The sequence below is a fragment of the Schistocerca americana genome, chromosome X (genome assembly GCF_021461395.2).
Source record: "Schistocerca americana isolate TAMUIC-IGC-003095 chromosome X, iqSchAmer2.1, whole genome shotgun sequence".
NCBI lineage: Eukaryota > Metazoa > Arthropoda > Insecta > Orthoptera > Acrididae > Schistocerca > Schistocerca americana.
The window spans coordinates 622,009,580-622,027,496 of record NC_060130.1 but is presented as its reverse complement, the minus strand read 5'-3'; the positions used below and the strand labels follow the sequence as shown (position 1 = coordinate 622,027,496).

The window sequence follows — 17,917 nt, the reverse complement described above, 5'->3', positions numbered from 1 at the left end:
CATAAATCCGCCGGATCCGGGACCACACGAGCGAGGGGGAGACACGGGAGCCCAGGGATGAGACGTACCTCTCCCAGCACTCCTGCTTACGCTGTGCAATAAGACGACGGGCGAAGGCACGGAGCCTCTTAAAAGGCGATGAGGGTCTCCAGAGACGGGTGCCGCCTATGACGCTGGAGAGCCCGCCTACGGTCGCGAATAGCCTCAGCAATCTCCGGCGACCACCAGGGGACAGCCTTCCTCCGAGGGAGTCCAGAAGAACGGGGGATGGAAGCCTCGGCCGCTGCTATGACGGACGTGGTTAAAACAAGGACCACCTCGTCAATGTCACCCTGTGGGGGAGACTCAATGGTTGCAGCGGAAGTAAAAGCCGGCCAGTCAGCCCTGTGGAGAGCCCAGCGGGGCAGGCGCCCAGAAGAATGACACTGGGGCAGTGACAAATAGATGGGAAAATGGTCACTACCACACAGGTCAGGATGCACTCTCCAGTGGAGGGATGGGACTAGTCCAGGGCTGCAAATAGAGAGATCGATGGCAGAGAACGAGCCATGGGCCACACTGAAATGCGTGGGAGCACCGGTGTTCAAGAGGCTAAGGTCGAGCTGAGCCAACACATGCTCCACGGCCCGACCGCGGTCATCGGAGACAGTCCCACCCCATAGAGGTTTGTGGGCATTGAAATCGCCCAGCAGCAAAAAAGGTGGCGGCAGTTGGGCTATCAGAGCAGCCAGGACATGCTGCGCGACAGCACCATCAGGTGGAAGGTAAATACTGCAGACGGTAATAGCCTGTGGCGTCCACACCCGAACAGCGACAGCCTCTAAAGCTGTTTGTAGAGGTACAAACTCGCTGTGAAGAGAGTTAAGGACATATATGCAGACGCCACCAGACACCCTTTCATAAGCTGCCCGGTTCTTAAAATAACCCCGATAGCCACGGAGGGCGGGGGTTCGCATTACTGGAAACCAAGTTTCCTGCAGAGCAATGCAAAGGAAAGGATGACGGCTGATAAGTTGGCGGAGCTCAGCTAGATGGTGGAAGAAACCGCTGCAGTTCCACTGGAGGATGGTATTAGCCATGGATGGGAAAGGCGTGAAAGGACTGGGGAGGCAGATTACGCCTCCGGGGCCCCTGCTGCTACTGAGTCACCACCTGGACAACAGCTATCTATTGCATCCGAGGGACTGGCGAGATCCATGTCCTCAGCGGACGCCAGAATCTCCACCTCATCCTCAGACGCAGAGCTTGTAGGAAGCGGTGGAATGGGTGCCACCGCAATGTCGGTAGCCTTGGGGAGTTTCTTCTTCTTCTGCTTCTGCTTCTCGCGCTGTGCCTTTGGTGGCTCAGGCTGGGAGGGCGTCACTGGGGCAGTCTCAGGGATAGACGATGACCGTGTGTCCCGACGACCAGGGACCGGCGGCTGTTTAAGCCACTTGCGGCTGTCGGCTTTGGTACCGGTCGGAACTTGGGAAGGGAGGTCCCCAAGGGACCCCTTCCTGACAAGAGTAGCCGAAGAAGTCTTATGCTTCTCCGGCTGGGAAGAGGGAACTGATGTCCCCGATGGCTGGGGGGGGGGGGGGGGGTGTTGCTCCTGAAGTAGATGGAGCAGGAGCAACAGTGGGTTTAGTGCCCCCCACCATCAAGGGGGCAGGAGTGGGACTTCGACTCTGAGAGCTAACTGGAGTGGACGGAACTGTAGCAGGAGTGACAGTTGCGGCATAAGAAGCTGTCATGCGCACTGGATGAAGCCGATCATATTTCCGCTTCGCCTCAGTGTACGTCAGGCGGTCGAGGGTCTTGATTTCCATGATCTTCTGCTCCTTCTGCAGAATCGGACAGTCTGGCGAGCAAGGCGGATGGTGCGCACCACAGTTCACACAGATTGGGGGCGGGGCACAGGGATGATCAGGATGGGATGGTCGACCGCAATCGCGACAGACGAGGTCGGAAGCACAGCGTGAAGACATATGGCCGAACTTCCAACACTTGAAGCACCGCATCGGGGGAGGGATATAAGGCTTGACATCACAACGGTACACCATCACCTTGACCTTCTCAGGTAACATGTCACCCTCGAAGGCCAAGATGAAGGCACCGGTGGCAACTTGATGATCCCTCGGACCCCAGTGGACGCGCCGGACGAAATGGACACAGCGGCGCTCCAAGTTGTCGCGCAGCTCGTCATCGGACTGTAAAAGGAGATCCCTGTGGAAGATAATGCCCTGGACCATATTCAGACTTTTATGGGGCGTGATAGTGACGGAGACATCCCCCAGCTTAGTACAAGCGAGCAAGGCCCGCGACTGGGCGGAGGATGCCGTTTTTATCAACACCGATCCGGACCGCATCTTGGACAAGCCCTCCACCTCCCCAAACTTGTCCTCTAAATGCTCTACAAAGAACTGAGGCTTCACGGACACAAAAGATTCCCCATCAGCTCTGGTACAGACAAGATATCTGGGCGAATACGTCTCACTTTCATGCAATGACTTTCGTTCCTCCCATGGTGTGGCGAGGGAGGGGAACGATTTGGGGTCATACACATTAGCCTTAAAGTGAGCTTTGGAACGCTTAGAGACTGCTGACGGCTGGCCGCCAGCGAGAGATGATGTACCACGCTTCATTGCGGGTCATCCGCCCTGATGCCACCTACTCCGACCAAGGGCCCTCCCCACGGGCGCCACCCAGCCACAGCAATAGCCACCTGGCAGGATGGCCATTGCCGGGAGTCCCGATGCCCCAGGGAGATGGGCATCTACTCCTTGGCATACGTGGGGAGTTAACGGCGCAGGCATCAGTAGAGCGATCCCTGTGTTGTCAGGGGGCTACAACCAAGAGTGTACATGACGGCCCCACCACAACGGACTGGCTACCGTGCTGGATGTTAGGTGACATGTGGTCCATGGGCGTCGTCAGTGCAGAAAATGGCCCTGCACAGTGCTTGGCAGAAAGTGCACGCAGGAGCACATCCATGCCCAAGCGATGGAGAGCGGGCAAGACTGCAATGCAACGACGAATAAGATGGCGAAAGTTCTCAACACAACACAGACACAATGCACCAAGTAAGGCGCCCTTCCCCAATCGGCTCGCTCTTCGGAAAAATTTGGAGATATGGAGGTCAAACCCGACAGGGGACCATCACATAAGGCCGAAACGTTTGAGACTCCTTTTAGTCGCCTCTTACGACAGGCAGGAATACCGCGGGCCTATTCTAACCCCCGAACCCGCAGGGGGGAGAGTAGTTGGGATTCTAGGGATGTGGCATACACGCAAGGATGTGGTGTCACCGCCAGACACCACACTTGCTAGGTGGTAGCCTTTAAATCGGCCGCGGTCCGGTAGTATACGTCGGACACGCGTGTCGCCACTGTCAGTGATTGCAGACCGAGCGCCACCACACGGCAGGTCAAGAGAGACTTACTAGCACTCGCCCCAGTTGTACAGCCGACGTTGCTAGGAATGGTTCACTGACAACTACGCTCTCATTTGCCGAGACGATAGTTAGCATAGCCTTCAGCTACGTCTTTTGCTATGACCTAGCAAGGCGCCATAGTATTTGATATTATTTTATTTGGTGGTTATAACATGTACCGTCAAGAGAGATGTTCTACAATTGTGGATTAAAGTTAAGTATTACATCAACTACGTACTTTATTTGCTACTATTAATTCCTTTAACTGTTCCAGACCTCACGCCCATCTGCGTGAGCTCAACGCGTGCCTTTCGGCTTCCTCTCATTGTGACTTGGCTGTCTTGCCAAGTCACAACAAAGGACCCAACAGCACCAGAAGAATAGGGCTTGTGAAATTGTAGCAAATAGTCTGTTATTCTAATTTCAACACTGTTCTTATCATTGTCTACAGTCCGATTTGATACAACTCTCCATGCTGGTCTGTCCTATGCAGCCTCTCCATTTTAACAGCTTTATCTTTTGGAGGGGGAAAAAAAACTAACTAACGACTGGAAGATAACCTGGTAAAGAAGTCTTAGATAATATACTATTCTGTGCCAGTTTCTCCCCTGTTTATCATGCCATCAGATGCAAAGACTTAGCAAGCAAAACTTTTAATACTGTAGTGATATCTTGCATAAAACAAAATATTGGATAAATGTTAAGTGCTCTAATAATATAAAATTAATGAAGTATGAATAGTGCATTTATTAAATAATTACCTCAGACAATCCTCGTTCTGTTGTATCGCGTGGGCCAAACATTGGCATATTTACGTCAGAGGTGAACATTCCTGTGAGGGAGTTATCGGGCCTTGTGTAAGTGGTCTGCTGCTGGCCTGAAGCTGAGTAGGTTGGTTGCTGATGGCCACTGGTAGTGTAGCTGGCTTGTTGCTGCCCAGTGCCACCAACCAGTTTGTGATGCAGATTTACCTCCACAGATGAACTAGGTGAGCTCATACTCCATAAGTGGCTGCCATATCCAGTGTCTGTTTTCCCAGAACCTTCATTTCCAAGATTTAGTGGTAACTGTTGTGATGGTGGCCTTCCGTATCCGAGAGGACTGTACTGTATGGCTGTACTGTCATCTCCAGGAGGATGTGAGACTGATCTGTTTCCCGAGGCCGCATCCATCTTCCACCAAGTTGTCAATGGAGAAGCAGGTGTAACATCTTCCTTCCACCAGTTTACAGGTGTCTGTGGAACATGAGCCAGAGTGTAACCTGGAGGTGGCCGTACTTTCCCCAATTGATCAGGAAAATTTCTAGAGCCAGAATGTGGATGTGCAAAATTTACACTTGGAGACTGAAATGCACTATGCTCACTTCCTATGGCTGCGGGAATGTGGAGCTGACTAGAATCGACACTGGAAACATTTGCGAAGTCTGGTTTCGTATTCACATCTGGCCCGGTATACACACTTTTATTAATTTCCATAGAGTACTGTGATTGTGGTATTTTTTGCATTTCTGTTCCGAGAGCATTTCCCGACGAATACAGTTGTGGGCTCGACACATTACTGTCTGATGTATTGCGTAATTCTTGTATGTCGGGCAACTTAAATAATGGAGTTTTCAATATATCTTGTGAAAAGCTCCCGACTCCTCCGAAGACCTGTGTTCCCGGCAATTCTGTTCTGGTTTGGGAGGTCGGTGCCACAGGGCCACGCACATCTCGAGGAGGCGGTGGCTGCATAGCATTTTTGTTATAAATCCATGTAGACGTTTCTGCAATAGGTTGTTTAGCTGTTTCTTGCTGGACTACTGCAGAGTATGTAATAGGCTTCTCTTTTAAGCTAGCTATAGGATATGTGCTGCTAGTTTTATTGTCGGTTCCCTGGGTGACATATGGTGATGCCTTCTCCTGAACAGCTGGAGAGGACAATGGACTGTTTTTATCCTGTTGTACCTGAGAAGAAAATGCGCCCTTATATGCCAAACCTCTATTCTGGAACACCTGGGCAGCAAATGACAAAATTTTTTCATCAGTGAACGTTACACTCTTCTTCTGTGAATTTTGGGCAGGCACTGTAAAGCTCTTTTCTTGTGGAGTGGGTGAACCGAATGAGGTTGACCCCAAAAATGCACTCCCAGCGACTGTATCCTGCCCCATTTTGATCAGTGGTGCTGCATTCTTATCCTGAAAGTTGATGGCAGGTGAATGAACTTTATCGGGAATATTTAGTTTCTCCTTCTGTATCTGTGTATTTTCTTGACTACCATGAAGGGTGAATGTAACATTTTTCCCTACAGAATCTGAAGCATTTGCAGATTTATTCTTATCATTACTAGTATGTACTGCAATACTTATGGTTTTGCTTGGTGTCTGCTGTGCAATTTGCTTTTCCTGGGATCCTTTTATCTGTTTATTCTGGGTTTTCTTTTCTGAGTCTGACCCAACTGGCGTAGGTGTTTTAAAAGTGACCTGCAAAGAAAGATATTTATTACATACAGAAAAAACAAAAAAAAAAATTGGACATTTTAGTCTGACAATGAAAAATCCTGGAATAAAGACAATATTATGAAAATGACAGATTGCTACTCACCACACAGTGCAGATTTTTGGGCTGCAGGCAGACACAACAAAAAGACTGTCAAAAAAATTACCCTTGTGTTCTGTATGCAAAATTGCAAGACCAGATGTAATACTAGAAACTGAGTGACCCAAGTCAGTTAAATGTGAACTTGAGGCAGAACCAGGACCAGGACCCGAACCAGAAACATGTTCCTTAAACCTAACCTTGAAGGACCTTCCTGTTTAGTCAATATACTCAAACTGGCAGTGATTATAGGCAGTGATGTAAACTCCTGACAACTTATGGGGCTATCGTTTCATCCTCTCCCCTTGTTTAAACTTCTGCCCATTATCTCTAGGAATAACATATGCCAGGACAATATCTTTGACGATATAATTTAAATTACAAAACTGTTGTGGCTTTAATAAAAGGATTTATAACAGCTGCAGCAGTTTTTATTCAAGTTTAACTTAGTTATGGTGAAATAAAGTGTAACTGCAGAAAAGTTATTTACTGAAATGATTATGAGATTCCTTCTCTTTCTGCAGTGTTGCTATGCTACATAATGTTCTGCTGGACATGAAGGCCAAGATATAAATGATGAAAGTGATTCAATAGAAACATGGAAACAACACTGAAACTGTGTGACTTGCAAACTTGTATCATACTCTTCTGTTGACTGCTAGCAAATGATGGACATGACTATAACCAAAAATATATACAGTTTTAACTCTACTATCCTGTTGGAACCTAGAAAGCTTCAATATGCAGATACCCCAGGAAAGAATACATTCACACAGGTTATACACATTTTTTCATTGTAAACCATTTATATTTATATGTTTTACATGGTGTACTATACCTTTACGATGAAAATCATACACACACACAGTGGAGGATTCTAAATCCTGATTGAGAGATGTTCACAGTGTCCCCTCCCCACCCCCATAGTGGTTACATTATTTCTTGTGTGTATAAAATCCTACAAGAAAGAAGGAAGAACTGGTCATGGTTGCATGTCTCATTGTAAAACAAACAGTAGGGATATTTGAAAAAGTAAGGCAATATTGTACACTAGACGTTTCCAAAAATAACAGTATGTGAAATAATTGTGTGTGTTTTATTCATCCAATTTGTGAGAGTTTGTTGTCATCGTGTTGGTAAACATTTCAAAAGTACCTGTATAGTGTAAACCACATCAGATACTCAGTCTGTTGTTAGCTGTCAAAAAGGTCACATGTGTTTTGGTAATATTGGCAACTAATATTTTGTATAAAATGACTCAGAGAATCTGTATTACATTTTGCTATATGAATAAAATGTAGAGCAATAAAATTTTTAAAATGTTAAATATTATTTTTGGTGAGTTTGCTATAAGAAAAACAAGAGTCTATGAGTTTTGAAGTCAGTAAAAGACTGACGATGTTGGCATATGAACTAGATCACCCCTGGAAACTTTTCATATGTTTTGGTATAAGATGTATGACAGCAAAATGTGTTCCGAAATTGTTGAATTCTGAACAAAACAGTGGTGATTTTAAGTTGTTCAGAAGTAGCTAGATGAAGTCAACAGCTATACAGTACAAAACCATTGAAATGGACCTTAATTCTTGATGAAACATGGATTTATGGGTATGACACCTAGAGTAAGTCTCAATCATCCCAATGGAAGCATTCTGGATGGCCAACATTGAAACGAGCTCACTATGTGCTGTCAAATGTGAAGGTTATGCAATCTGTGTCCTTCGATTTTAAAGGCATAGCACACAGAGTTCTTGCCACAAGGTTGAATGATCAATGAGTACTATTTACAAATTCAATGACATTTGTGTGAAACAATGCAGAAAAAGGGAGCCTGAATTTGTGACAAAACAATACTGGTCCAGCCTCCATATTCCTCAGACAGCCCATATGACTTTTTTCTGTTCCTAAAAATAAATAAAACCTTCAAAGGCCATTGCTTGACACATATCTGTTAGACTAAAACAGATTATTAAGAGAGATAAAAGCTAACCCAAAGATTAAGTTCCAGAAGTGTTTGAGGGCTTCCAAAAAGCACTGGTCTAAGTGTTTAATATCTATCAGGGACTATTTTGAACGTATAACATTAATGTAGCCAAACAAATAAAATTCTTTCCAACAAACAAAAATCCCCATTTTTTAAACAAATATTGTATATTGTTATAACACATGCAGTAAGACTGGCAGTATTCACTTTTAATAACAGATACAAGTTAACGTTGCCTCCATATGGTGTAAGTAAGTCAATAAAAAAACTAAAAATTCACTTCCGACAACTGATTTCTTTTCTCAATGCACTCTGTTTAGGATCCTCTCTTGTGTATACGATTTGTACTCAACATGTTTTGGGATAGCCTGTATATTCAGGTGCCTACCTGCTTTGCTTCTGCTGTTTTAACAGATTCTTGGTCCATTTTCTTGAGAATAGCCTGCATTGCAACATTCTGACGATACTTTTTCATAATTCCTGGACCATGAGATGGAGTTTGAACTGATGAGTGTGTGGTAATTGAGGAAGTCTCTTTTACTAGTGTAGATCCTTTATTTTTTGGCAATTCTTCATCTCTCATCACTGGTGGTGGCAAACTGACAGGAAAAAAATCTGGTGGAGTTTGTGTTCCTGTACCCTCACCTAAAACAAACAAAAATCAAAGTTTAGAAAGTGATTAAAAATGATTCGAATGTGTTGTCACACCAGAAGTTAAACTAGAACATTCAGACGATTTTACAATTTTGCAATAACTAAATGAACAAATTTGTAGTACCTTTATATATATATTTGTACACAGTAGGGAGGGGGAGGGGAGACGGAGGAGGGGAGGAGGGTTGAGGTCAGGGTGGTGGTGGTGGTGGTGGTGGTGGTGGTGGTGGTGGTGGTGGTGGCAGGGAGGAAGGGAACAACAGGGACAGAGTTATGAGAATGGTAAGTGTGGGGAAACGAAAGTAAACCAATACTAAACCTCAGACATTTATTTCAGAAGAATCACATTAAATGCAAACAGATTCATTAGGGGATTTCATAATTTTCATTTAGTCTCCTTGTAATATACCTGTAAATATGTTCTGTCCACAAACCTATTGGTTGGTTGGTTTGTTTAAAGGGGGGGACCAAACTGCGAGGTCATCGGTCCCTTGTTCCCGGCAAAATAATTACACATGGGAAAGAAGAAAAGAAAGGAGACATACAGCACAATATCAAGAGAATGGAAGAACCAGAAGAACGATGGAAGGACAACCAACACTACTATGGACAAAACAGGAAAAGAAAACCACAGAGAGAAACAAGAAACAGGTAGAAGGGATAAAAACAAGAGAGCAGATGATCGTGGCTGGCCGACAACGAGAATAAAAAGGAAAAGCCAGCCACTCTGTGACACATTAAAACATCCAGCCTAAATGAATTAAGGTGGAGAACAAAAAGGGGCAAAGGACATGCGCGAAAAGTTATATAGAATGATAAAACCCACCGTCACATATAAAACGTAAAACTAAATTAGCCGATGAGGTGTTGTCGGCTGAAATTAATGGCAATGAGTCCGGTAACTCAAGAGTCTGTCGCAGGGCAGCCAGAGGAGGACAGCTCACCAAGATATGGGCCACCGGGCCCTGCACCAACACTGACATGGGTCATCACAACACAGGAGATAGCTGTGTCACCCAAGAGTGGCCAATGCGGAGCCGACAGAGAACCACAGAGTCCCTGCGAGATGCCCGCATGGAGGTCTTCCACACATTCGTAGTCTCCTTAATGGCACACAGTTTGTTGTGCGTACTGAGGTTATGCCATTCCGTCTCCCAAAGCCGCAAAACCTTGTGGCGTAGTACTGAATGCAGGTCAGTTGCAGAGAAGCTGATCTCCATAAGCAGTTTCCGCGTAGCCTGTCGGCAAGTTCATTGCCTGGGATTCTGATTTGACCTGGAGTCCAGACAAACAACACTGAACGACTGGACCGTTCCAAGGCACAGATGGACTCCTGGATGGTTGCTACCACAGGATGACGAGGGTAGCACTGGTCGATAGCTTGTATGTGCTCAAGGTATCAGTACACAGAAGATGCGACTCCCCAGGCCATGAATGGATGTGTTCAAGAACACGAGATATAGCCACCAGCTCGGCAGTGAAAACACTGCAGCCATCAGGCAAGGAATGCTGTTCAATATCTCCTCCATGGACATATGCAAAGCTGATGTGATCATCAGTCATCGAGCTGTCAGTGTAAACCACTTCATGGCCTTGTACAGTTCAAGAATTGAGAGGAAGTGGCAGCAGAGAGCCATGTGAAAGGTCCAGGTGAAGTCGCGGCCTAGGTGTACATCAAGGAGATGTACGTGAATGGACCTCAAGTATAGGTGGTAAAGGCAAGGATTCCAGTTGGGAAAAAAGGGATTGGACACGAACTGCAATTGGAAGCCCTGACACGGGCTGCTGATGCGGGAGATGAACCGCTGCAGGTGGGAAAAGGAGACGGTAATTCAGATGTGCAGGAGAACTACAAATGTGTGCGAGCGCCACGGTGGTGCACTGGGTCGAGTAAACGCAGCGCTGAGGGCGCCACCGAACCATAAACCAGACTCCCATAGTCAAGGCGGGATTGAACAAGGGCTCTGTAGAGCTGCAGCAGCATAGAGTGGTCTGTACCCCAGCTGGTGTGGCTCAGGCAGCGGAGGGCACTGAGGTGCTGCCAGCACTTCCACTTAAGCTGACGAAGGTGAGGAAGTCAAGTCAATTGGGCATCAAAAACCAGTCCTAAGAATCGATATGTCTCCACTACAGTGAGTGGATCGATATTAAGGTAAAGTTCTGGTTCCAGATGCACGGTACGATGCTGCCAGAACTGCATAACACATGACTTTGTGGCTGAAAATTGGAAACCGTGGGCTAGAACTCACAACTGCACCTTGTGGATGGATCCCTGTATGTGCTGCTCAGCAACACCAGTACTGGTGGAGCAGTACGAAATGCAGAAGTCATCTGCGTACAGAGGAGGTGAGACGGCCGGCCCTACAGCTGCTGCTAGACCGTCAATGGACACTAAAAATAGAGAGACCTCAATACTGAACCCTGCGTTACCCCATTCTCCTGGATATGGGGGGAACTATGGGAGGCACCAACTTGGACATGGAAAGTACGAAGCGACTGAAAATTATGGATAAAAGTCAGGAGCGGGCCTCAGAGACCCAACTCGTATAATGTGGCAAGGATATGATGTCGCCAGGTCGTGTCATACGCTTTTCGTAAATAAAAAAAGATGGCAACCAGGTGATGGCGACTGGAAGAGGCTGTCCAGATGGCAGACTTGAGGGACACAAGATTATCAGTGGTAGAGCGACCCTGGCGAAAGCTGCCCTGACGCGGAGCCAGTAGGTCACATGACTCCAGGATCCAACCCAACCGCCGACACACCATACATTCCAGCAGCTTACAAAGAACGTTTGTGAGGCTGATGGGCCAATAGCTATCCACATCAAGTGGGTTTTTACCAGGTTTGAGCACCAGAATGATGGTGCTCTCCAGCCACTGTGATGGAAAGATGCCATCGCACCAGATCCGGTTGAAGATGACGGGCAGATGTCACTAGTAGTCAGATGAGAGATGTTTTATCATCTGACTATGGATCTGATTTGGCCCAGGAGCAGTGTCAGGGCAATGTGCAAGGGCACTGAGGTGCTCCCACTCTATAAATGGGGCGTTATAGGATTCACTGAGGTGTGTAGTGAATGAGAGGACTTTCCCTTCCAGCCGCCGTTTGAGAGTGCAAAAGGCTGGGGGGGGGGGGGGGTGGAGGGGTGGGGGGGGTGGGGGGGGAATTCTCCGATGCAGAGGCTGGAGCACAGCACTACGCCAAGTGCTCGGCAATCGCAATTGCGTCGGTAGATAACACGCCCTTTATGTTAACACTGGGAACACCTGTTGGGTTCTGGTACCCAAAAACATTGTTTGATCCTTGCCCAGACTTGGGAAGGTGACGTATGGCAACCAATGGACTAGACATATCTCTCCCAACACTTCTGCTTCCGTCGTTTGATAAGTTGGCAAACGCGGGCACGAAGCTGTTTAAAGCAATGAGGTGCACCAGGGAAGGGAGCTGCTTATGCCGCTATGAAGCTCGCCAATGCCCCTGCATTGCCTCAGCGACTTCCGGCGACTACCAAGGGACTGCCTTTCGCCGGGGGCACCCTAAAGAGCGAGGGATCACATTTTCTGCTGCAGAAAGGATTGTTGTAGTCACCTGCTCAACCATCACATTGATGTTCCCGTGTGGGGGAGATACATTGGTGACAGCAGAGCTGAAAAGTTTCCCAGTCCGACTTGTTTAAAGCCCATCCGGGCAGGCGTCCATGGGCCTGATGCCGGGGCAGTGACAGGAAGATGGGGAAGTGTTCACTACCACACAGGTTGTCATATGCTCTCCGGTGGACAAGAAATGTTGAGCTGTAAATTGATAAATCAATGGCTGAGTAACTACCACAAACCACAATGAAATATGTGGCGGCCCCAGTATTTAAGAGGCCGAGATTGAGTAGAGACAGTAAAGTTTCGACATCTCTGCCTCATCCAGTAAGCACGGTACCACCCCACAAGGGGTTATGGGCATTACAATCTCCCAAAAGTAGGAAAGATTCAGGGAATTGATCACTCAATGCAGTTAATACAATCAGGGATACTGCACCATCTGGAGGTAGATACACATTGCAGACAGTTATTTCCTGTGTCGTCCTTATTCTGACAGCCACATCTTCAAGAGGGGTTTGAAGTGGCACAGGTTCCTTACAGACTGATTTTAGGACATGAATGCAAACTCCGCCTGTCACTCTATTATAGTTGTTATGGTTCCTGTAATATCCCTAACAGCCCTGGAGAGCAGGGGTCCACATTGCCAGGAACCAGGTTTCCTGGAGGGCAATGAAGAAAGCAGGTGTAAAGCTTAACAGATGCCGTAGCAGAGAGGTGACGGGGGTTGAGAGAGGTGACGGGGGTTGAGAGAGGTGACGGGGGTTGAGAGAGGTGACGGGGGTTGAGAGAGGTGACGGGGGTTGAGAGAGGTGACGGGGGTTGAGAGAGGTGACGGGGGTTGAGAGAGGTGACGGGGGTTGAGAGAGGTGACGGGGGTTGAGAGAGGTGACGGGGGTTGAGAGAGGTGACGGGGGTTGAGAGAGGTGACGGGGGTTGAGAGAGGTGACGGGGGTTGAGAGAGGTGACGGGGGTTGAGAGAGGTGACGGGGGTTGAGAGAGGTGACGGGGGTTGAGAGAGGTGACGGGGGTTGAGAGAGGTGACGGGGGTTGAGAGAGGTGACGGGGCTCAAACTGATGTAGCGGTGGCGTATGACAATGTCATACATACAGGATGTAGGCGTTCAAATTTTCTCTAAGCCTCAGTGTAGGTCAGTCAGTCCAGGGTCTTGTACTCCATGATTTTCCTTTCTTTATGGAGAATCCTGCAGTCAGGCGAGCAAGGCGAATGGTGCTCTCTTCAGTTGACACAGGTGGGAAACGGGGCACATGGAGTATTGGGATGTGATGGGCGTCTGCAGTCTTTAAGTGTGATGCTGGAAGACATATGGCCAAACTTCCCGCATTTAAAGCAACGCATTTACATCACAGTGGTAGACCATCACCTTGACCTTCTCAGGTAACGTATCACCCTCGAAGACCAAGATGAAGACACTGGTGGCAACCTGATTGTCCCTCGGATCCCAGTGTACACACCGAACAAAATGTACACCTCGCCACTCTAAATTGGTGCACAGCTCATTGTCAGACTGCAAAAGAAGGTCCCTGTAAAATATGACACACTGGACCATATTTAAGCTCTTATTGGATGTGATGGTTACAGAAACATCTCCCACCTTGTCACAAGCAAGTAACACCCATGATTGGGCAGAAGATGCTGTTTTGATCAAGACTGACCCAGATCTCATTTTGGACTAGCGCTCCACCTCCCTGAACTTGTCCTCTAAAAGCTAAAAAAAAAACTGAGGCTTCATCATCATGAAAGATTCCCCATCAGCTCTCAAAGAGACAAGGTACCAGGGTGAATAAGAGCTGCTGCCATCCCTAGCCTGACATTCCTCCCATGGTGTGGCCAGGGAGGGGAACGATATGGGGTCATACTTCTGTGCATTAAATTAGGCCTGTGAACGCTTGGACTGCAAGTGTTTGACCACCAGCAAGAGATGATGTACTACGCTTCATCGCATGTCATCTGCCCTGATGCCACCCACTCCAATCAGGGGCCCTTGCCACGGGCACTATCCAGCAGCAGCAAAGGCCACCTGGCAGGATGGCCATTGCCAGGAGTCACGATGCCCCAGAGTGACTGGCATCTACTACTTGGCATACATAGGGAGTTAATGGTGCAGGCATCAGCAGAGCGATCCCTCTGTGGTCAAGGGCTACAACCAACAGGGTACATGGTGGCCCTACCACAAAGGACTGGTTACCGTGCTCGATATCAGGTGCAACAAAGCAAACAAATCCATTATCATTGTCAGTGTAGAAACCAATACTGCACAGTTGATGGAAAATATGGACCCGGAAGGGTGACCTCACCCAACAGTTGCAGAATGAGCAGAAGTCCAGATCCACATTGACGAAGGATGCGACAGGTCTCACCGCATGGACACGATGCACCATGTAAGGCACTCTTCTCCAATTGGCTCACTTTTCAGGAAAATTTTGAAGAATGGAGGTCAAACCCTACGGGGGACCATCACATAAAGGCTGAAAAATGAGAGACTCCTTTTAGTTGCCTCTTACGACAGGCAGGAATACCTCGGGCCTATTCTAAACCTCGGACCTGCATGGAGGACAACCTATTACTAATCTCCCTTTTAACATGCCAAGCAAATATTTCATGATAGTGCACTGTTCCAGACAACTCCTCACACACATTTTGATACTGCCTCTGATGTTTTCTATTATGTTGAATTTTGTTTATTTGTAAAGCTTTACTTACTTACATTGTGTATCTGAATGGACAGACAAAATTACATTCTGCTTAATGCACAAGCAATGTACTAGCTACTGAAATGATTCTTAAAAGTATTATCGATATATGTGGCAATTCAAACATCAGGACGTGTAACTGAACATCAAAGAAAGAATAGGATAGGATGTAAGTGACAGCAAAGTACAAGTTAGCACCGCCAACATATAATATTTGTCTATTTCCTGTTTTCATTTTGTGCCACATGGCTATTTTGGCAGCATTGTCATTGTCAAGTACACCTGCTAACATTACAGTTCATAAATTTCATTTATTTTTGCAATATTTGTATGTGGAGTTAACTGTACCTGTACACTCACATCTAGACTGGTGAGACTTCACATATCGTATCATTGATGAATCTTTTTGTCTACTATCACACTTTTGATGATGGTAAAATAAAGTCATGTAGTAATTTGACTGCTAGTTGACAGTTCTCAATGATGCTGTATGTTTACAGCTTTGTCAGTGGTATTGTTTGAGCTAAAGATAATTTAGTTGTTTATTTTTTACCCACTCTCATGTTCCAGAATGTCAAAAAATTTTCTACGTAATATTTGTGTTTGAAGTCAGTCTGTTCGTTTAATTGTTGTGTGGATAATTTTTCACGTTTATATAAATTTCCAATTCTTCCATTATGTTCATGGTGCGTCCTTCTGGTATTGTATATAAGATTTGAAGTGCAATTTCAATTTTGTTGACTTTATGGTTTTGATTTTTTAAATGCATAAAGAGAATTGACTGATTGATATCACTACTTTTTTTTATAAAAAAAAAAAAAAAAAAAAGAATCTGTAAACATACAGCACCATTGAAAATTGTCAACTACCAGTCAATTTACTACACAGCTATTTTACCATCATAAAAATGCAACAACTGCCAGAAGGATTCATCAACGATGCAAAATATATGTCTCGCCCAGTTACATGTAAGTATAATCTACAATTAAATCCCCACACAAATATCAAAAAAGTAAATGAAATTTACAAAATGTAAAGTTCGCAGTTGCACTTGACAATGGCAACACTGCCAAAATAGGCCTATTGTATGATATGCATGAAACATTCTAGAAAATAAAAAAGGATGATCCTTTTTATGCCTGAAATTAACCTTGACAAATTCTTATATTCAAATAATTGGACATCGGGGTGCTGCAGCAAATGCCCAACCATTTTGTGCGGAGAAATCCACAAACAAACCAAGAAATTGTTCGAGAACTAAGGAATGAAAAAAAAAAAGAGAAAACAAGTAATAAACAGCATCTGCATATTTGGTATCATATGAAAAAGCTGTATTAGACTACGAGTACATAACATATCAGTACGTACCAATTCCTGATGTGCTGTCCGAATCAAGGGAACCAATTTCAGTCAGTGTGGAAGTATCAAGAATATCATCCTTTGTCTCTTGAACAGTTACAATTTCTTTATGTGCCATATCTGCTGGCATCATATACGCCAGTTCAAATACCAATTTATCATTTTCTCCTGAATCCTTCCTGTAAATTAACAATTAAGTGCTATTATATCCCTTCAAATAATACTTAATATATCACTGCACTTATGTTTTTGTAGTCACTGTCAGATTTATAGCTACTGAACATTGGCATGCATGTGCACCCTTAATCGCGCGCGCACCTGTGTGTGTGCGTGCATGTGTGTGTGTGTGTTGTGTGTGTGTGTTTTGTGCTCTAGCTCAACAAAGGATTCACTCTGAAATCCAGCAAGTTTTTCTCCTTCATATGTGTCTGTTGACAATTCAATACTTCTGCTATTTGGTGGGTAGTCTCATTCACTTCTAAATTATTTACTTCACAACTAATCCACCTGTGAATTGGTATTATTTCTGTAAATAAATGTACCAAGAATCCTGACCGATGGGGTGTGAGCGGTGGGGTGCGGGGTGGGTATTTAAAGGTGAAATTTTTTATCTTTTTCTTGAGTAACAAAAATTGTGCCTTCTAATGAAAATATTTTCCTGTATCAAATTAAACTATATTAAATTTTCTACAAAAAAAGGTCATATTAATTTTTTCTCTGTAGGAGTACTAATTTCTGTGCTGCAGGGGATGTAAAAATCGCAGATTATTAAAAATAGTGTTTTAATGGTATAAGGTTAACATTTATTTTAAATGAAGTGTGTCAGAAACAAATATGAAGTGTTGGTATCACATCTAAATGCAGTAAAGTCATATTAAGGGATAAGTTGTGCTCTGAGGGCATAACAGGGTGAAAAGGGGGGGAGGGGGGAGGGAGAGCAGGAGGGTGGAGGGTAGAACTGCGAGGGAAGGTAGGTTGCCAGATTGTGGTCATGCACTATTCTCCTCCATACATCTGCAAACTGAAGAGTGAGGAGGTGATTCCTCACCATTACCATACTACACCAAAAGAAGTAATTACAGGGTGTTTCAAAAATTGATACCACCGCTCCCCATCACGCCTGTGAATCACCAGCAACATACAGCACAGACATTCCAAGGGATCTTTATTTTTTTACACAATATATTAACACTACTTGGAATGCAGATATGAGTTACAAACAATACTAACACAAGAAATGTGTAAGGACAGAATCAATGTAAATCTCTGCACACTGTTCTACACTGATAAAGAGAAAATTGATTTTTAGTCATTCCATATGACAGATGGAGTGTTCTTTGGGAAAGGCAACTTTCCCACCACAAGCGCTGTTCACTTTTCGGTTTACAGACGGTCTATACCTCTTATTTTGTTTATCAGTAACACAATTAACAATCTGAGAAATGAAATAACTTTCTGGTTATTCATTAATTCATAACCAAGTGACTACAACACAATTATATGGTGTTACAATACAATGATGAGACAGCAGCAAGGGGCCACATTTACTATTCCGATCCCTTTCCCACCAAAACTACATGGGTCTCTGACAACAACACACTTCCAAGTTAAACACTTCTCCACCA

The 17,917-nt window shown here is 45.4% G+C and overlaps 1 protein-coding gene across 1 annotated transcript in view; it reads right to left on the bottom strand.

Moving 5' to 3' along the window:
* The window catches only part of LOC124555169 (protein SMG7-like), a 199,961-nt gene that overhangs the window by 29,129 nt on the left and 152,915 nt on the right, over nucleotides 1-17,917 (bottom strand). Inside the window, exons 17-19 of the mRNA XM_047128992.1 lie at nucleotides 16,302-16,471; nucleotides 8,362-8,618; nucleotides 4,174-5,874 (exon numbers count right to left, since the gene is read on the bottom strand). Of these exons, the coding sequence (XP_046984948.1) occupies nucleotides 4,174-5,874; nucleotides 8,362-8,618; nucleotides 16,302-16,471 (2,128 nt within the window). The remainder of the gene's footprint in view (nucleotides 1-4,173; nucleotides 5,875-8,361; nucleotides 8,619-16,301; nucleotides 16,472-17,917) is intronic.